General features: G+C 40.7%; 2 protein-coding genes across 2 annotated transcripts; both read right to left on the minus strand.

Moving 5' to 3' along the window:
• Window positions 1-873: 873 nt before the first annotated feature.
• On the minus strand, window positions 874-7,538 carry LOC115725805 (26S proteasome non-ATPase regulatory subunit 12 homolog A). Its single transcript, XM_030655424.2, has 11 exons — window positions 7,354-7,538; window positions 7,044-7,238; window positions 3,721-3,828; window positions 3,525-3,629; window positions 3,385-3,441; window positions 3,110-3,306; window positions 2,675-2,774; window positions 2,475-2,587; window positions 2,216-2,369; window positions 2,062-2,139; window positions 874-1,489 (listed from the first exon to the last, which is right to left on the minus strand). The coding sequence occupies exons 1-11, from the start codon at window positions 7,354-7,356 to the stop codon at window positions 1,271-1,273; spliced, it is 1,329 nt and encodes a 442-aa protein (XP_030511284.1). The 5' UTR covers window positions 7,357-7,538; the 3' UTR covers window positions 874-1,270.
• Window positions 7,539-11,114: 3,576 nt separating this feature from the next.
• On the minus strand, window positions 11,115-20,463 carry LOC115725825 (disease resistance protein RUN1-like). The gene is made up of 7 exons (XM_048278095.1): window positions 20,351-20,463; window positions 18,146-18,745; window positions 16,919-18,014; window positions 13,867-14,148; window positions 12,752-13,028; window positions 12,438-12,601; window positions 11,115-12,374 (listed from the first exon to the last, which is right to left on the minus strand). Exons 1-7 carry the CDS (start codon window positions 20,461-20,463, stop codon window positions 11,115-11,117), a joined length of 3,792 nt encoding a protein of 1,263 aa, XP_048134052.1.
• Window positions 20,464-21,020: the final 557 nt, after the last annotated feature.

Below are 21,020 nucleotides of genomic sequence, written 5' to 3' on the forward strand. Positions count from 1 at the left end.
AAAAGACAACCACTAAGCTAATAACAATACACAATCACATGTCGTGCAACCATGTCCAAACAAATTCCTTTGGTTGGAGAAGTATAGAATGCACGAAATGCAGAGTCGCAGTGTAGGGTTTTGACAGTATCAATTATAAACGAGTTAACGCCAAATACTACACTTTTGATTTCTTTGGTTGAAGATCTTGTTTCCGGTAGTATTAATTGGAGTTAAATGAACCCCCCAAGCTGGCCAACACTGATCAAATGCCCAACATCAACATTCCTGGTGATGTCGCATTAGGCAACCCCACCTGAGCCTTGCCGCCACTTGATAAAATATTTTCTAACTTTGGTAGCAATTCGCTCGTGCCTACACAGCTTCAAATCGTGTCGTGTCCATTTGAGTAAGTGCAAATACTTATCTACCGGTGTAACAATCGGTTGAACCCGAATGTTCTTTGGCATGGCAATGACGTCCACCAACAAGAAAACATAAGAGTATTGATGGGCTTTCTCGAATTCAGCTTCACTAGAAGTTCACGACTCGGACGACTCTTCTATCAACTCTCCATAATCAACTTATACACAATTGCCCATACTCTTCCATTGATCGGGTGAGAAATTATAATGTGTTACGCTGGAGTAGGTTGAGTTCTCAAGAAGAATGGCAGGTAATGTGAATGAATCAATCATTTGGCATTCCAACCTTTCCACATCTATCCCTAGAAACTGGTTTTTTGAACTGTCAACAGCAGAGACTGGGTCCAAAAGAAACAGGCTCTCCCCACTGAAGACGAAATTCAAATAAAAAATAGCATTCATATTAGCCTTCACTCTGGAGGAGCTCATGGTTGGCCCAGACGATAGAAAAACACAAGCACCCGCAACATTTGTAATGCGAAACAGAATTTGGTAAAAAAGCGCTCATGTCAGCTCTAGTGAGTGCACATCTTGTGCTGATACCTGTTCCATTGGTACAAGTTATGAGCCCACAAATCTTCTAAAAAAAAATGAGGGGGTAAAGAGGAAAGATGAAAAGACCACAATACATTCCTACGAAGAATGTGTATTCAGTATATCATTTCTGTCCAAAACAAGGCCCAGATCTGGTCCACCTGCAAAATATGCAATCAAATTTAAGCCAGCTACACGAGAGTTATATGATGAAATATCTTCAGTCCCCACTTCAGAGCACAATGTGAAACAGCATTCTTCAACTTCTCTCTCTTGGCGAGAGAGAGAGGGAGGCTCAAGGGAGAGAGATCATTCGTTCCACTAAGACATCTTCAAGCTCTCAAAGCAGCCTTGTGAACCATGGTTTCCTTGTGGATTTGGTGGCAGCTTTTCTCGACAAGATCGAGGAGCTTCTCCAAATTTGATGCCCACGAGTTCAAGATGTCATTACTGTCCTTTGTCATCTGGAAACAGACAACTCCCACAGGCCGGTCTATCTTAGCCACCAGTGACTTGGAAACAACCATTTCCGAGAGATGCTTCTCAGCTTCCTAAAATGGTAACATAGAACTAAAAGGTCATGGCGATAGAATACCGTTCAAGTTTGTACAATTATTGCTATGTGGTCTTTCTAGCAGATGATAGTGTTGATTTAACAAATTGAGGCATGTGAATGATTAAAGCTCTCTAAAACAGCAGTTGCATAACCTCAAAAAAAGAAGCTCTATTCCATGAAGGTTCCGGTACATAGAATTTTTTAACACATTAAGAAAGCTGTAGCAGCAAGATATATTTGTGTAAAGCAGGAAACGGTGAGTGTTAATACTACGAGAAAAGCTAGCCCAGCTATTTTAGCACATATAGCAGAGCTCCTTCCACCCTTCTAAAGGGTATCAAAATTTCAGGTTCCATGGGACAAGAAATGGTTTTACAATGCCAGACTACCCCAAATTTATGAGCAGAAGTGACTAAGCCGAGTGTTCACATCTAGTACACAAATCCAGCAACATGCCCCTAATCAGGGATTACAGGCAGAGAGGCCACTTAAATGAGGGGTCTAGACAATCATTCATAAAGATTGACGTTGATAAAGAATATAAACAAATGTTCAACACAATCAGACCTGGATGCTTAGGCATAGAAGCTCTGCGAGTCTCTGCAAGGTAATCCTCGAGTAATATTTCGAAACGACAATAATATTCTGCAGAAAATAGAGTGAGTCACATCTGAACGATGATCCAATGAAAAGAAGAAAAATGACAAAGTTCTGTAGTTACATGTTCGATGATTCTCTGCCGAAGATCTTCTGCTGCCTTCTCAACAAGTGCGCCTCCAAGCATGCTTTTCTCATTCTCAAATTCATCTTTGAAAGTACTCCAAAGAGCAGTCCATTGGATAACCTCCATTGTGACCAATTGTTTCAGTAGCAACCTGCGTTAAAATATCGAAGGCACAGTCAACCAAATTCTATGGCACATTATTGAGATATTGAAAGAAGATGTGCAACCAATTACCTAAAGCAAATCAAAGATGTACCTGAATTGGGGAATTTCAGAGAGATTTTTATCTTCTAAAGTGGCATTGAGAAGGCTTGACTGCATTGGATCATGTGGTGACAGAACTAAGTACCAGCAAATTTTCCTTAGAACCTGCATTTAATTGAATCACAGAATGAGCAGCTGTCCTTTATAAATCTCAGTGAAGTCTTAACAGAGCCTTATTAGAAAGAGCTTCACCGGTATCCACTGCTCAGGGTTTCCCTTCACTGATGGAATATCATAGATCGCCTTATAGCATCGACAAATCTCGAGGTAATCATTGTTATGTGAGTAATACCTACATCGTTAACCACAAGAATGCGAGGTAAACTGAGATGTGTAACTCAAAACCATTAAGTGCAGCTCAAACATCAGAGTTTGCGGTAAAGGTAGAAGGAAGAACAGTATGTGTGAGATAAATAAAGCCAACATATTCACGGTTTGAACCGCAACCTGAGTAGCAGGTAGCTCTTGATTGGTGAAAAGTTTTAGTAAAATATAATCGACCCAACATCAGAAAAGCAAAACACCAATATACCGTATCATGAGTTCGTAGTATAGCTTTTAGTTGGCAAAAACTTTTAGTTAAAAAACAATGGACCCAACATCAGAAAAAACAAAATGCCAATATACCGTATCATGAGTTCGTAGTATATCCGTTTCAACTCCAGAAGCGATGGAATATCAGCGGGCGCTTCTTCCACCATATTTTCACCTTCTTTAGGCTTTTTCTTGTCTTTGGAAGGATCTGCATCAAACACTCGCGGGCTGATCTTCCTGGAAAGGATCTGTGCACGGACATAATCCTGGCGATCTAAGCATAAACGAACCTGCAAAATCCATAGATCAGAAAACCAACCATAGTAATCATGCATAATTGGCCAAAAGCTATACAAAAAAATACGTACTTGTTCAAGGATAAAAGCAATTTTCTCCGTCTTTGCCATTGCTCCAAAAGTTTCTACCTGCAATATAAAACCATCCCTAATGTTGGGCAAAGAAAAACCAATTACAAGATCAATTATCACAGAAGTCAACTTCCAGTTACCGCAATTTCTTGCATCAAATCAGCAGCTTCTGCTATAAGACCCTGTTCTTCCTTTATTTTGGCAAGTTTCTTGATCAATCGAGCTCTCTCAATTTCGACGTATATCTGCATCACGAATCTAGCTATAGAAACCACAAAACACTAACCAGATTGCTCACAAACATAAGCTGCAATAGAGTTTGATTCAGATACTCACCTTCCCAGCAGCGACAGAGTTAAGTGTCTTAATAAGCTCTATCTTGGTCTCAAGATCAGGTGTCTGGTCAATATATTGCATAGCCTGCTGCACCATTGCTGTCACAGCCTGTTGATGAGAAAACAAGGGATGCATATGTCACCATCCAATGACTTGATTATGTCTAGAGCACAATAAAAAATCGCATTGAACTATTTGATTAACATAAGGAAAATTTTTCAGTCTAGAAAGAAAATATAGGAAAAAAAGAACCAATAGCAAGGTGCAATACAAATTCAGGCATCTCCATCAAGAGGATCACAGCCAATTGAAAACTTGCAAACGGACAAGCACTATAATATCCACATAAAGGACATATCATGAAATGTAGCCTGAAATTGACATGGAAAAAAAAAAGTAATGTGATTCATACATTAGTAGGACAACAAGAAGGAAACTGATGGGAAGTAATCCAGAAACACAAGGTGTGAGACCGAAGAGGATTCCAGAATACTAGAATCTGGAGCGCTAGCACCAGGCATAGCTTCTTGCATCTCTAGAGATTGCCTAGAGCCAATACCCATATAACATTCGTTTTTCAAATATTCATACACAGATGGCATGAGACAACCACACAACATGACAGTTCAAGATTTAATCAGTACACATATGGGAGGCAATCCCTGCAGTATAAGAATATAACTCTTGATGTAAAGGTTGTTACCGTATATCCTGAAAAATAGAAATTGGACTATACTTTGGATCAATGATCATAAGACTATACACAAAATTACGGTCTAAAGTGATAGAATATTGATTCCTTTCTTTACAAACACCAGTATGTTAACTTAAAAAGGACGGAATACAGCTCAAAAGTAGAAAACAAAAGCACAAGAATCACTACAACAGGAGTGCATCATTGAAGAAGCTCTCGTACCTCTCAAGAAAGTTAACTAAAGAAGAGAACAAAACAAAGGCAAAACCAGATGATGGAAGTGAAAAGAAGAAGACCAGAGGGTGGAAGAAATGGACAAGCTAAAGAGCTATATCCTATAACAAGAAGAATTCCCTCCCCAGCCAGAAGAGATGGTTGCTGTACAAACGTAATGGCATTGTGCTGCACTGCTGTTTGTGTTGGCACAGCAGACCTCACATTTACCCCAACACAAGCTCCCATGAAAGTAGAACCCATTTCCAACTCCAGCAATTAAAGGTTATCGTTACTCCAGCCAAACGGTTATGGACTCTCCCAAGTCTGTATAGAAAGTATCTTCAGCCTTGCCACAACCACCAGTTAAATCTTCTATTGGGCTATCCGATCTAATTCAAGATGCCTTGCCACAACCCCACCAGTTAAATCTTCTATTGGGCTATCCAATCTAATTCAAGACAAGTGCAACATTTCATTCTCATTTATAATCCCCTTATTGTTCAATTCCCAACAATTTGCATACCCCAATTAGCAGTCTGGCTTTCTGACATACAATGTGTCATGCATGATTAAAACTTGGGCCTAATTTAAGTATTATGAGGTTGAGTAAAAATTAAATAGGCAAAATAGGATATTTGGGACTGGGATTAGGACTCCCATTCCACATCTCTGAAGATCCTAATCCAGATCTCAACTGGGAATGATTTTCAATGTGATCACTTTCCATCTTTTTAATTGCATTGTACACAGATAGCAATCCTAAAAACAATGTTCAAGGTCAAAAACTTGTATTTGCACATTAATGGCCACTGGTCATAATGCTCTGACTAATCCAGAGGAACTTATCAGCATTCAGCACAGCATAACAACGAAATAACATCAATGAAGAGCGAAAATTCCACCAGCTTATCGCCCAAAGCAGACATGAAAAGGCAAATATGTGGACATAGGTTAATAAACAACCCCATTCACTCCTTACAAGGTAGTGTATTCTTTCTCACATACTTATCTTACAGGAAAGTTTGGAAGCAACTAAAATAAAAGAAAAACCGATTTAACAAGTATGAATATCCAAGCATCAGTGTCATCAAATAATTTTGACTCCTCTAACATCACTTGAAGAGGAACCCAAAGAGTGCTTTGAGCTGAGAAGACAAAAGATCATTCCTCACGAACTTGTTAGACAACCAAAAAAAAAAATACTCTAGGCTCCTGCTTCCATAATATTCCCTTTCCCACCGGCAAACCTAACACATGCTGTGTTCATGCAAGGGAGATACTCCACAGCAAACACTTAATGCAATTGAGAGGTACAACCCAAACTCGCAGTTCATCTTTAACAGATCGAATTATAGTTTGTCTGTGGGTAGACAAACATCAATCCCTGGATCAGTATTTTAAATCACTCCTCTAGCACACAATCTCAATTTCGTTTCTCCGAGGTTTCTGCGTTATGTAAAGATATAATAACTAAGGCACCAAGGAAGTACCTATCCATCTACAACAAAAAGAAGAATCCATCCCTATACAAGATAATTCAAATCCTACAGCAAACTACTACCTAGAATAAAATACAAAGAGTAGCACCAGCTACTGACTTCACGAAACCCTAAAAAGATGATAAAACAAAATAAAACTACTTAAACTTGAGCAACGTACCTTTTCTCTTTGTTATTATAGATCAAGGTTAACTATTTTTCAATCCTTCACTGGCATGAATTTTACGTCAAATCCATAGGGACTGTCCATTTTGCAAAAGTACAGATTCAAAGTATTTTGCTAGTGACTGCCTACAAATTAGTGTTCTTGATAGGATGCAACATCACACAATTTCATGTTGACTTGATAAATTGGGAGATATTTAGCCATAACTTATCTTGAATAAGAGTGTCCGTTAAGATATTAACCTTTCAACAACTTCTACCAATTCAGTTTGCTGTCCCCTGTACTTTTTTTTTGGTCGGGAGCAAGCGACAACACCAAGTGGAAACCACTTTCTCCTACTTAGGTGTGGAAGACTCGCTGATATTAATCAATTTCACTTCATAAGTAAATAGAAGTGCCATGCCAGGAAGGATATCAGAAGACTCGCTCGTCGTTTTTCACCCATTCTTTCTTCACACAGGTTCAACATTAAACTTCCATGAGAATATGAACCCCAAGCTTCCCTCATTAAAGAGTTCCAAAAGCTCATCTTTTTATCAATTCTTCCGACACTAAGAACCCCCTTATTTAGTTGTCCAATGCCATCACCTAGGACTATTACGTGAGCCAGCAATTGACCAGCTAATTACTTTCCGCAAGGCTCAACCCAGAAAACCAGCAACTCGAAAAGCGGGATCCAAATTTCATAATTAAGCAAGGGCAAGAGATTATAACTGGAAATAAGCAAGAAAAAGCCTTTTCTCTTTACCTGCTTAAGCTGACCGCGCCGCTTGGACAACAGAACAATCTGGTCATTCAGGGTCTTCCAGGCCTTCGCCTCGAAGCACAGCTGCAAAATCTCCGTCACCGCCTTCTTCGTCCCGGCGACGTCCCCGGCCAATCTCATTTGCTTCTCCACGTTCAGCAGCTGCTCTATGGCCGCTTCTAAGTTGCCTCCGCCCTCCTGTCACGCCACGCGAACCAGCATAAAAATTGGACAATCCCAGAGCGACGATTCAATCAACAAACAAACAAAGAAGCTAGATGCTGCAGATCTGAAAGCAGGGATGCGAACCAACCATCTCAATCTGGTTCAAGAAATCGGGAAGCGAGCTCGAGGAATCGGCAAAAGTCTCCGCGTGCGATCGATTTGGAGCCCTAAGTGAGAGAAAAAGAGGAGAGAGAGAGCACTCGGTGAACCCTCGCTCACGAAAACTTCTCTTGTTCTGTTTCTCTCTCTCCTCTTTGAACACACTGATGCGAGACAAAATTAGATTAAACAAATTATATAAAAAGACTTAAGAAGAATAAAAAGGAAAATGAATGGAAATGGAAGAGAAATCGGGGATCCGAAAAGCCGAAAAGGAAGCGAATCGAATCCGGATCGGATTGGCCCGACCCGGTCCTAGAAAAGCTCCATTGTTAGCCAACAAAGATTCGGCCCAACACTTCGCAAGAAGGCCCAGTGAGCCTGAAAATTACGTGGGCTGGACTAGCCATCTTTTACATGAAAATCATTTTCTTTTTTTTTTTCTTTTTCTCTGAAAGACGACTGATGAGTCGCGACCATTGACACAATTCAAATTTGTATTTAGTTGATTTTGCATAAATTTCACATTTATATTCAGTTGATTTTGCATGTGGATGATGTCCGTGTGACTTGCCAATCTAAAGGGTGGTTAGAAATTTACAGCGAGGTGAGAAAAATAGGTCACTCGATCAATTTAAAATTGGAAATCGAATACGAGTAAGAATTTTAATTTGTTCGAGTTGAATATATCAGTGAATTTGGGCCAATTGATATCTTTTCTTAATATGGCACAAGACTACCGTCCGCGTCGTTTTGGTATCCAACTGAGAAAAAGAAATTCATACCAAAAGCCGAAAAGAAGCGGCCTAAACCAGTAACCATTCCCGACAAGCCTTCGACTGGAGATGTGCCCCGACGTTATGAAGTCCCAAGGATTGACAGTTTATGTCCTTAGGTCCCCGAGCGGCTAGCAAAAATTCGCGAACAGCAGATATAGGATCGGCGTGACGCGACGATGATCTCTTCTCGTGGGGGGAGTCGTTTCTAATGTTTCGTTTTGATCGTTTGCTATGGACGGATTTCTCACGTCCGAGCCGATGTTCATGCATAGATGCTGAGCTTACACACTGGAACATAGTTTCCGAGTTCTAGCGGCTTAGATACTTGGTACGAACAAATACAGCTGATACTCAGATGACGTCTTTACCGAGTCACGGCTCCTCTCTGTCTTCTCTTCGGAAAGACTTGCACAGCCTGGTTCAGCAAGAACGTCATAAAGCGATCAATTCCTCACCAACCTGACTTTACGCCGTAGTAGAAGAAGTAGTAGTAGTACTTGCAAGGACTGGCCCGAGAGGCGAAGCAGCGTGGCATTATATACGAGGGAGCCGAGCTGCGACATGTTCTAATCTGATTGTAATGCGGAGTTTTCATAGATATCGATCAGTGGAAATATTCTGGTGGGTAGCTGGAATGATCAACAGACTGAATAGAATAAATTCGCGAGATTGCAGCCCGTGATCAGATCATCCTTAATCCAATTACAAATGGTTCGAGCATTACGGCGTCGCGTTGGTTCCCACCCCATCCCGCAGCCCCGTCCGGGCAATGCCCTAGAATCGACTAATTGCGATCCATCAAGAGCCGGATGGAAAGTATTATACTCAACCAACGGACCTGCCACCTTTTCGGTCGCCACAGCCGCCTTTGCCAATGGTGACCATTGCCCTTTTTGCAGAAACGAGGGATCAAACGGGTAAAATAGACTTAGCTCATCCCAAAAACTAACTTAAAGAACGAGGCTTTTCCTCACACTTATAAAACGACCCACTCGCCCCCTTCCACAACCGACATGGGATAACCCCAACAGAACTTTCATGTATTGGACACGTAATTCGGTTCAAATCGGGTCGTTTAACGGGCTCAAACTTGAGGCCAAAAATTGCTGGTCACCATCGGTGAATCTTCCACCGGCCTGACCTGCAGTCCTGCAGGATCCCTGTTACTACCAGCCCCAACCACCGGCACCACCACGTCTCCGCCACCTCCTGGAAGTGATGTTTCATCTCTCGGTGTCAAACTGCTAGTCCTGTCGATATGCATTGCCGTCAGCTTATAGTGCAAGTGCATAATACATGAGGATCATTGTGTCTACTAGATACAGGTGGACTATTGATGGATTGCGATGTTGCTACTCGTCAAAAAGTGAATACAAACCCGTTCACAGGCTTCTTCTCACAATCCCAGCATGGATTCATATAGGTAACATTGCTCAAACTTGTAATACTTCATAATTTTTTTGTGGAAACATATGTGGTTGTCCTCTGAAATTTTGAAACTCGGCTCTATCCGCAGTCCCGATACCATGAGGACCAAGATTATACATTAGAAAACCAAACAAACAAACAAAGAAAGCAACAGGAGATAAAAACTTGCATGCTGAAAAGTTGAAACAGAACATCCCTCGCCAGAACAAAATCTTCACTTCAGTGGCGAAAAAATCCCCGCATTGGAATGACTAATGAGCCGAAGGGTACATCATCCCGTACTGATTGGAGAAACGAAGTGAACCTTCTTAGGATCAAACTCAACACATAAACAGTTCGAGAGAATTAGAAATGACTTCGAAACTAAGAACTCATACCCTTGGAGCTTGAAAGAGCCCAGCGAATTTTCGAGATTGAGAGCGCCATAAATCCAGCTGTATTGATCTCTCTCCTTTGCCTATGTGTTTGGTACTTTGCCTCCAGAAGCTTCCTTAATAATCCACAAGGTAGTCATTAAACTTACTTTGAGCAGTCATACGAGAACTGACAAAAGAGAGTTACAGTTGGAATATTCCAGAATGATAAAAACCTTATTCAAGCAACCGAGATGACTATGGTATCTTAAAGAGCTAATTGTTCTTTCCATTTCATGTAATTTCCACCGTATCAACAACGCGTGTAAAGCAGCATGCCTGGCATTACAAGAATCAAACAAAAGATAAAACTTTAACACGCCACGTAAACAAAACAAACGTGTTACAGATGACCTGTAAACAAGCACATCAGCCTTCAAACACAGAGCTTGCAAGAAGAAACATAGTCTAAAAGTCTGGTTCTCCATATCACGTCGAGGATGAAGAATTTTAGTGGATGATAAATGACAAACTGGTTTCTCAAAAGGCACTCTTATGGTCTAATCCTCCAACAAGGGCTGCTGGGTATATACCTACCATGATCTAGAAAAAGATTTCATTCCAACTAAGAAACATGAATAACTAGGTAATGCACAAAAGAAGAATCACTCACAGATGATTCACCAGGATTGCCAGCTTCATTCTTGCCATTATCAAGACTAAGATTTTGTGTTGTTAGGGGACAGGTATCGTCTCACTATCGAACTATCACTGGAACGTGATCTCATGAACACCCTGACATAACAACTGCTCATAATTATGTTTGAGGAAAGCTCCAGACAATGCAGGTGTTGCTTTTGGCGACTTGCATCTGGAAAGGTCCAGTGATTTCGATTAGATTCTTCCAGTTTGCAGAATTGAACTCCCTCAGGCTCTTTCTTTACCAAAAAAAAAAAAAATCCCTCAGGCTCTTTAAACTTGAAAGTAGGGTGATTGTCGAAGGGACATCTTACCAACGACTCCAACCCACCAAGGCCATGAATTCCAACTAGACTTTTGCAGCTTGAAGTTCACAAAGATGTTTCAAAATCGGATGGTCCAGCAATTGTGCAAGGGATGTTCTTGTAGTTGGAGCACTGAAATTGCCTACATTATTCAAAATTAATGTCTGATAACTGTGCAAGGGATGTTCAGCTAGAAATATTCAAGTGTTTCAAGGATTCTAATCCATCAAGGCCTCGAATTTCAACAAGGTCCTGACAGTTTTCAACTGTGAAGATCTCGAGATTCTTCAAATTTGATAGGTCCAGGAGTTGTCCAAGGGACATGCACCCAACAAATTCCAAACGTATCAAGGATTCCAATTCATCAATGCCTCGAACTTCAACTAGGTTCTCGCAGTTTCGAACACAGAACACCCGCAGATTCTTTGAATTTGACAGGTCCGGCAACTGTCTAAGGGATGTGCACCCCTCAATATACAAATATCTCAAGGATTCTGATCCCTCGAGGCCTTGAATTTCAGTTATACTCTTGCAATTTGTAACTGAAAGTGTTCTCAGATATTTTAAACTTGAAACGTCTAGCAATTGTCCAGCAGATGTGCACTTAAAGATGTCCGACACCTGTGCGGATTTTGATCCACCAAGGCCTTGAATTTCAGCTGAATTTGCGCAACTTGCTGCATTCGTTCCCTGCAGAATCTCTGAATTGGAAAGGTCTAGCAATCCATCAAGCTGAGATTCCTTTGGGCATTGCCATGCATGTAAGTTGGATAGGTACTGTGAACCTTCCAGGCCGGTGAGTTCTGTGAGATCAAAGCACTTGTAAAGTCTCAAGTTTGATAAGTACATCAAGTTTGACAAATTCGTCAATGCTTTCAATTTTCCACAACGTTCAATAGAAAGCTTCGATAGTCCAAGGGGAAGCTCCGGGAGACATTCAAGCCAATGGATTTCATTGAAAGCGAGTTTCTTGAGACGGGTTAGTCGGGAAAGATTCGGCAATGGCGGACTCTGGCAGGTGATGTTCAGAACTCTTAAGCCAGAGGGAAGTTTTGGCAATTCTCGAAGCTTTTTGCAAGATCCAAGGCCGAGCTTTTGGAGAGAAGAGAGCTTAGAAATGCTTTCCGGCAAGCCCAAAATGCCTGAAAAGTCTAACAGAAGCTTCTCTAGCAAAACCAGTTCGCCTATATTACTAGGTAGTCCTTCCAGATTTTTGCATCCTCTAGCTCCCAATTTTTGGAGTTTTGCCAACTTCACGATGGCACCAGGCAGTTCTGTTATGGCAGTTGCACTAACCTTCAAGACCCTCAAATTTTGCAGATTCCCAATGCTTTCAGGTAATTCCGCAATCGATGTAGAATCTAAGCCCAGCTCAGTCAATGATGACAATTTTCCTATTGATTCGGGGATCTCTGTCAATGAGGAGCAGTCGTCTAATAACAAGCGCTGCAGAGATGCTAGGTCGCCAATGGAGCTGGGTATGTGGGCCAACGATGCACACTCCCTAACATCAAGAGTCTTGAGCTCCTTCATGGAATCAATGGATTCAGGTAATGCTTCAATTATTGAACCAGATAGGTCCAACAGAGTTAACGAAACAAGGAAACCCAAGGATTCTGGAAGATGAGCAAGTCGTCTACAATTCGAGGCATCAAGAGTCTCGAGCTTCTTCAGAAAACCAATAAATTCAGGTAATTCTTCAATTTCCAAATCAGATAGCTCCAACAAATTTAACGAAACAAGGGAACCCATGGATTCAGGAAGTTGAGAAAGTCGTTTGCAATTTGAGACGCATAGAGTCTCCAGCTTCGTCAAACAACCTCTCGAAATTGGAATCTCCTGTATATTGGTATCATTTATAAGAAGCTCCCTCAATTCTACCATTCTACCTATTTCTGCCGGTAGCTCCTTGAGACTTCTACAACCATGGACATCCAAGGAAACGAGGGTCTTGATGTCCCCAATAGATGGATGAATCTCTTCCAGATTCTCACAGTATCGAAGAGCTAAAATCTCCAAGCTTTCGAAAGCGGATAAGTTAGGAGTTCTTCTCAAAGATTGACAACCAGTGAGGTTGAGAACTTTGAGCTCGGTTGCCATCTGCAAAAAAGAATGGATAACTCAGTGTAATTGGACTGTTGCAGCATGTTATTTTCCACCACTCCTTATGTTTTCGACTTTTTGGGCTTCCTCAAAAAAATACCCATGCTCCCCTACTGCTTCACAGTTGTCTTCCTTTAATTTTAAAAGTCTCTTTTAGTAGTGTTTCGACACGCCAGCATATCGATATATTTTAGGCATATCAATTGCAAAATAATGTTTGGAATACACAAGTGCCAACTGCATTTATTTTCGTATAACATTTCAAAGGAAATACTTATTGATGAGACACAAGCAACTTTTATTATCAAAAAGCGGGAAAAGTACACTAGAAGTGCCATAACTTGTGTACGGCGTTCACTTGAGTACCATAACTTTCAAAACGTTCACTTAAGTGCCATAACTTTCAAAAATCGTTCACTTGAGTGCTATAGTAACTTTTTCAGCGTGCCACGTCATCTTTCCGGCGTCTATAATAACTTTTCCGGCGTGTTACAAGAACTTTTCCTTCTGCCACGTTAGCTTTTCCCACTGCCACGTTAACATGGCACTCAAGTGAACAATTTTTAAAAGTTATGGCACTTAAGTGAACGTTTTGAAAGTTATGGCACTCAAGTGAACGTTGTACAAAAGTTATGGTACTTCTAGTATACTTTTCCCTCAAAAAGCAGACGATAAACTCAAATAGAAGAGAGATGCATTCATTGGGTGCCATTTTTCCCTTCAATAGCGTGAAATTAAAGAGAATGAGCTTATGAAAACCAATTTTTAAATGTTAGATGTTCAAGAAAAAATATGTCATCCTAAAAAGTACTTCAATGCCTTCTTTATGTCTTACCTTGAGTGGAACCCATCCTCCCCAGTCCTCCGAAATTGCACTATGTAACAGATCGAGTGCAACTAATTTCTTCGGATGAAAGTTGGCCGCATCGAAATCTGAGGGGCAACCTACCCATTGAAGCCATCTTAATTTTGGAAGTAAGTCTTGGAAATCTCCGGTAAAATTCACACCATTCACCTGAAGGAACCTCAAGTTGGTCATTTCTTTAAATTGTTCCGCCGTGTATCTTTTTCCCATACCACATTTGCCAAGAGAAAGGGCTTCGATCTTTTTAGTGCCCTGCAAAATGGAAACATTGTGGACCATAAGTTTTGAATGATGAGATGAGACACGCTAATATAAAATAAAATGCATGGATTTCAATTTGTTGTCATGCTATTATGGTGTAGGCTCTTCTTTTCAATTTTGTGAAGTGACAAGTTTTGACTGCATACTGTTGATCTAATCTATGTAAAGATGCGAAGCTCAAGCGGTTGTTCTCGAACTTTTCCTCTTCCAATTATGCCCTTCACAATTTGCACCTTCTGAATTTCAAAAATTGCATCCATTCGAATATGTATCAAAATTCATGCCCTTTATATGTAAAATGACACCACCTTTACACCTATCCTATATATGTGTGAACTAATGCGACTCTAATACTATCAAGGACTGTACAATGTCGATCATAAACCCACACACCTTTAGCGCTAGAGGTGTGCATGGTCCGGACCGAGGATCGGACCGATAGTCCTAGTCCCCAAATTTTTGGGACCAAGAATAGGACCGGCCCCGAACTAGTAGTCCGGTCCGGTCCCGGTGGGATTGCTAATACCAGCTGCTTATAGAAATCTAACCCTTGGATATAAACTACTAACTTCCAATCTCATTCATCCAATCTAATAAATACACATGACCATCGCACAACAATCACATGAGTATTTACAATCCTAAAATAATGAGATAAAGACTAAATTAGGAAGAATAACACTTAAAACAATTGAAACTAGATTATGCTCCTACATCATTCTTCTCGAGTTAGAAAGAATCAAGTTCAAAGTGGGATTACACTTACACTTCATTGAATCCAAGTGCGAACAAAACAATGAGTTTATATAATATAGCTAAGACAAAACACAGATTGAGTTAAAACGAAACATGATCGGAGGCTGCATATCGAAAAAATGATCGGAGGCTACATTGCGAAGGCGAAACGCGAGCATCAAGCAAGAGGAGAGGAGTGAGCGTGGAGCGGACGATAGGAAAATTAGGTTAACCAATTCTTCAATAATTTTTAATTTTTATCGCATTATATGTGTGTGTATATATAATTATATATATTTTGGGCAATCCGGTCTGCTCACATCCACCATGGACTGGTTTGCTCCTCTCAAGGACCGAACCAACCCGGCCGGTCCGGTTTGGTCCAAGTTTGGCTCGAGCCGATCCGGCACAGTTTGCTCACCCCTATTCACCGCGTATTTTTCATAAAGTACACATTGATTGAGAGATTGTGTGATCGGAAATAATTGATAGTACTATCATGTTAGTAGCTTCCTGGTCTAAATATATCTATCAAACTTGCTATACATACATGTATCAAGAAATTAAAAAATCCCAATTCTAGAATAACCCAACTTTTGTTTCGTATACTTTGCATGCCATTCTAAAATCAAAATGTAAAGGCGAATGTCCTTGAAAAGGGTACGTTTTTTTTTACATTCCTTTCCTATCGGGGAAAATTTCAAATATGAGCCTAAAATGCCACTTTTTTTTCTCAAATTAGGGTCCAAAGTGAATTTTATTTTAAATAAGGACATAAAATGGCCATGTCGGTCTCAAAGAAAACCAGACCTAGCCGGCTAGCTAAATCTTCCGGCCAATCAAGGGCATTTTCAACCTTTACTTTTTTGTGAATTTTTTCCCCTTTTTTCTTTTTTCTTTCTTTTTACTGTTTTCTATGTTTTATTTATTTATTTATGCCGATGACCAGTCTCAAGTGATGGCTAGCCACCGAAGATGCTCGGAGAGGGTTGGGCGAGGGTTGTCCTTACTCGATCTAGAGAGGGTCACGCTTGCCCTCGACAGCCACGAGCGAGGCCGACCCTCACCCTTCCCGAGCGAGGATTGCCTTGAGTAGGGCCCCGCAACCCTTGCTAGTAGTAGGCGAGGGATGCCGGGCTCTCGCCGGCCGCAAAAGAGAGAGAGAGAGAGAGAGAGAGAGAGAGAGAGAGAGAGAGAGAGAGAGAGAGAGAGAGAGAGAGAGAGAGAGAGAGAGAGAGAGAGAGAGTATTAATAAATGACTTAAAATTAAATTATCTTTGGACCAAAATAGATAACTCATGACAAAGGAATGGATGTCTCATTTACCATATTAAACAACTCATAAGAAGTCAATACTAGGTGTGTTCGTTTCATGGAAAAATCAAATTTTGAAAAAGATATTCCAAAAAATGAGTGTTGGTATGGCTTTGAAAATGAGTGAACAAAAAATATTTTCATCACCCATGAAAATAGTTAGGCACAAATTGTTGTAATTGATGAAAATATTTTGAATTGACTTATTTCTTAAATGATGTAACTAACATTTTTTGGAAAATGTTATCCAAATCTTAAATTTGTGTAAAACAAACGCACCCAAGAGAAGAAAGGAACAGAAAAGAAAAGGTCTCACAAGAAACCGAAAGACGAATCTAAACGTCAACGTGTGCATCAAACAAATATGTGGGAGAAGCATGGCCGCAACAACTTTTATATGTTGGGTTTCCTTTAAAAGTACTCTATCAAACATTCCGCTTTTGTAGTTTGTTGTTGTACTGAAGTTACCAAAAGGGGAGGATCCTCATCACAACACTACCAGGTAAAGACATATATCAATCATCCATAAAAACGAAATTGCTCCTCAATTATGTTATAGAATCTGGCAAAAACAGCAATTAATGGAAAGAGCTCTTTTGCTAGTAGAGGCAGCAAGGTTTTGAGACTCAAGCCTGACATTTGTTTTTATATCGAACAAGAAAGGGAAGATGAACCAACATTCACTGACTAAGACGAGTTAAAAAGCTCTTACCTTGTTGCTGTCAAGCACAGCTACAGCTTCCTCATAAATCCATAATCTGCTACGCTTTTGAGGCTTCTCTTCCTGTTGTAGACGAACAATTTCTCTTCCAAAATCTCTCAATTGGTCGTGCATTATTAGATTGCCGTTCTCATCAATTTTAATTAGGGACATAAGACTCAATACTTCGATCCCCTTCCCCGGAAAGAAACCACAGGCATCCCACATATAACTCGGATATCCTTTGTATGATCCGGAAAAAAAACATGCAATATCCAAAAATATCTGTTGGTCCTCTGAATCTAACGCGTCATAACTTATCCGCAATGTCTCTTGCACTTTCTTATGAGGCATTTTCTTCAATTTCTTTGAGGTATCTATCCATGCTTCTTTTGCCTTTCCACATAAGAATGAACCTATTACTTCAAGAGCTAAGGGAAGCCCTCCAGTAGTAGATACAACATCACGAGAGATAACCTCATAAGCTTTCGGAGGAGAATCCTTGCGAAATGCATGTCTACTAAATAAAACTAATGATTGATCTAAGGACAACTCGTTGAGTTGGTATATGCAGCCCATCCTAGCTTCATCGAGAATGCTTTTGTTTCTAGTTGTGATGATAACTATACTACCTGCTTTAAACCAGCTACCGCCTCCGGCCAAAGCATTCAAATGAGTACTATCATCTATATCATCTAGAAGGATGAGGACTTTCTTACTTGTAAATCGAGATTTCATGATACCAACTCCTTCGTCGACATTAGACACATCATATGAACTTCCTATTATGTCAGAAATGAGCTGCTTTTGTAGGGATTTTATACCCTCACGCTGAGATGTTTCTCGAATATTTTCCACAAAGCTATGATTCTCAAAATGACTGGAGAGTTTGTTGTACAACACCTTTGCAAGAGTTGTCTTACCGATGCCACCCATTCCATAAATTCCAACAACCCTTGTACCATTGAACTTAGCATCTATCTTGCTAATAATTTGTTCCACATGATCATCGATTCCCACCAACTGTTCGGGAAGATTCAGCTCAAAAAGTCTTCTTAACTCGCCCATAACTTTTCTGATAACAATTTTAACCAATGCTCCTTCATGCCTGCCAAATAACAATGAATTTCAGTATAGGATGACATATATATATGTGTGTGTGTGCGTGTGTGTAGTGTATATATTCACGAAAGCTCTATTTTAAGAAATTAAACAACGGTTTTGTGGAGAAGAACGTACCCGCTATCAACTTTCTCTGATTCCCATCCTTTCAAGAAACTGACTTCCTTGAGCGCATCGTCCCATTCCTTCGCAACCATTTTGCCCAAATTCTTTTTATGTGCATTGATAGCTTCTCCCAATCTCCCCATAGGATTTCGCAACTGGGAGGGTTTTACTTTGTAAAATATGGGCAACACTATTTGCCCTCCATTTCTCTTGCACTCCAGCATATAAGCAAGCTCGCGAAGGCACCATTTGCTGGAAGCGTAGTCCTCTGAGATAATCGGGATTGAGATCTTAGACTGCGAAATACTGCGGAGAAGCTCCGGACCAATCTCCTCACCAACACGTAGCTCATTGTCGTCTCTGAACACACGTATTCCTGCACGATCGAGGTTATGATAGAGATGATCGGTGAAGTTTTTGCGAGTGTCTTTCCCTCTAAAGCTCAAGAACACTTCGTAGGTGTTCCCTTCCCGCTGTTCATCTCCCCCTTCATAATCTCCTCCATGCGGAGGGGTCGATGAGGAAGACGCCCCAGAAGAGAAGGGAGAGAACAATTTCCTCTTTCTTGATTGGATGTACATCATGTAATTATTGACCAAAGAGATCCTTATTCTGTATCAAAATAGGAGATTGACCGAGTGGAGTCTTAAAAGAAGGCCAGATTTCGCAGTCCAGATCTGCGAATTGCACAAACGTCTCTCAGAGATCAGTTAATTCAAACGAAAACAAAAGAACTCTCACACCCCTTACTTAATCAGAAAAAAATGGAGCAATCCTAGCTAGGAAACAGATAAAGAGCAAGGAGTCAGTGGACTACCTGAGGAGTGCTCAAACCACACAGCCCTGGGATCTCCACCAATTCTCAGCCTTCGACGTTGGATTACCAAGACTCTTCATTCGAATCAAACCGCATGCTGCGATAAGAAGAACTAATGCACGCGTAATATTCCGCAGCATCACGAGGAAGGTGCGTGGAATCTATGCAGGTATTGAGTTGACTTTGGCTTTTATATTAGTGAAAGAAGATAGAAAAGAAGACTTAAGGGGCAATCCACTGCTGCTCAGCATTACACAGCAGAAGATGGATGCATGTGCTTTGATTGACGTTTGAGATCCAGCACTGTCTTTACTTGGCTGGCCCCTCCTATCCGTAAGAAGAATAGAAAAGAAAGCTAACGACCGACGCTTACATGCAAAATGGAATAACAGGAGCATATCCATCGCGGGATTCTATAGGATTTTGTTATTAAAAGTCTGCATGACACATTACTTTTTTCTATCCACAATGGAACTTCTTCTTTTTGTTTTTTCCACAAGAGATTGGTCGTAACTTAATTCAGAAATAATTTTGAGTTGAAAGTTTCAACACACGGGAAAAACCTTGTCGCTCGAAGTCTCAAATGAACGATCATAATCACATATCCTACAACAAGGTCCAAACAAGTTCCACGCATGAAATGCATAGCCCCAATTTAAGGGGGATAAGTACAATACAAGTTCTATAACTTTCGTACGGCTCTTACTTGAGGGCCATAACTTTTTTTTTTTCGACCACTTAAGTGCTATAGCTTCTAAAAAATATTCACTTGAGTGTCATAACTTTTAATCGATCACTTAATTGTCAATTTGTTTATCAAAACGTGCACCCAAGTGCGATAAATCCGACGTGGCATAACAATTGTGGTGAACAATTTAAAAAAAGTTATGGCACTCAAGTGATCGATTGAAATGTTATACGGCACTTAAGTGATCGAAAAAAAAGTTATGACATTTGAACGAGCGTTGTACGAAAGTTATAACACTTAAGTGAAAAAAAAAAAAGTTATGACACTCAAGTGAACGCCGTACGAAAGTTATGGCACTTATAGTATCCTACGTAAAGAAATCGCAGCAAGGAAAAAAAATGCTCGCCAAAGTAAAAATCGGAAATGGATCATTGCCCAAACCTCGGTTGTTGAGTTGTGTATGGTAACACTTTGAAAGTGGATTTCCATTCCGGAAATGCTTCTAGGGCAGAAAAACCGTTTGCTAAAAATTTATATTTCTAAAAAAAATTTCTACTTCGGAAGTGAATTTTCACTTCGAAAGCTATTTTTCCCTTAATTTGAGAAGTTAAAAAAAATTACTTCTCAACTCAAGAAGTACTTCTCGCTCCACTCTTTTTTAATTACGCCATCGCCCTCTTTTCGACCATGCCCACCTCCGCTTGTCACCAACCTCCGCCACAGCCCATTGCTGACCACCGCCCCCCGCCGCCAACCCACATCCAACCATCGCTGTCGACCATCGCTGGCCGTCGCCACAGCCAACCTCCGCCGGCCGCCGCCCATCGCCGGTTGAGACACCCAACCATTGTCCACTGCCGCTCACCACGGACCTTCGTCGATTGTCGTCGGAGACTACCGCCACCCCCTGCCAACCACCGTCGACCTCCACCAGCGGCGTCCATCGCCGCCCGCAACCCTCGCCACCCCCGGCCACCTCTCGCGACCATCGCCAACAATTACCGACCTCTACCCGAAACAGTCGCCAACCGTTAACCACTGCCTCGTCTGCCAATGCTTGGCCGCGGCTACCAGCCGTTGACCATTACCAACCACTAGTGCGACCTCACTACCCGCCGCCGCTGCGGTCAAGTTGCCATCTCCGGCCGTTTGAGTAAACAATAAATAATATTTTTTATTTTTAAAAGAAATTTAAAATGTTTAAAAATGAGGTAGAAATTTTTTGATTGCCGTCAATAATTTTTCATGCAATATTTTGTATTAATAATATTTAAGAAGTAGAAATTTTCAACCATCACCAAAAAAATCTCTTATCAGAAATCGATTTTTGGAGTAAAAGTGGAAAAATCAACTTTTACTTATAAGTAAAAGTAGAAAATTTA

This window comes from Rhodamnia argentea, chromosome 4 (assembly GCF_020921035.1).
Source record: "Rhodamnia argentea isolate NSW1041297 chromosome 4, ASM2092103v1, whole genome shotgun sequence".
NCBI lineage: Eukaryota > Viridiplantae > Streptophyta > Magnoliopsida > Myrtales > Myrtaceae > Rhodamnia > Rhodamnia argentea.

Coding starts and splice junctions, on each gene's coding strand:
- LOC115725805 (XM_030655424.2), bottom strand. Junction 2,775..3,109: donor TACTACGAACTCATGATACG/GTATATTGGCAT, acceptor TTAACGATGTAG/GTATTACTCACATAACAATG. Junction 2,370..2,474: donor TCTGAAATTCCCCAATTCAG/GTACATCTTTGA, acceptor ATTTTAACGCAG/GTTGCTACTGAAACAATTGG.
- LOC115725825 (XM_048278095.1), bottom strand. CDS start 20,463: ATGGGCGGCGGCCGGCGGAGGTTGGCTGTGGCGACGGCCAGCGATGGT. Junction 14,149..16,918: donor CTGTGCTTGACAGCAACAAG/GTAAGAGCTTTT, acceptor TCCATTTTGCAG/GGCACTAAAAAGATCGAAGC. Junction 12,602..12,751: donor ACAGGAGATTCCAATTTCGA/GAGGTTGTTTGA, acceptor TTATTGGTTTTC/TGAAGAAGCTCGAGACTCTT.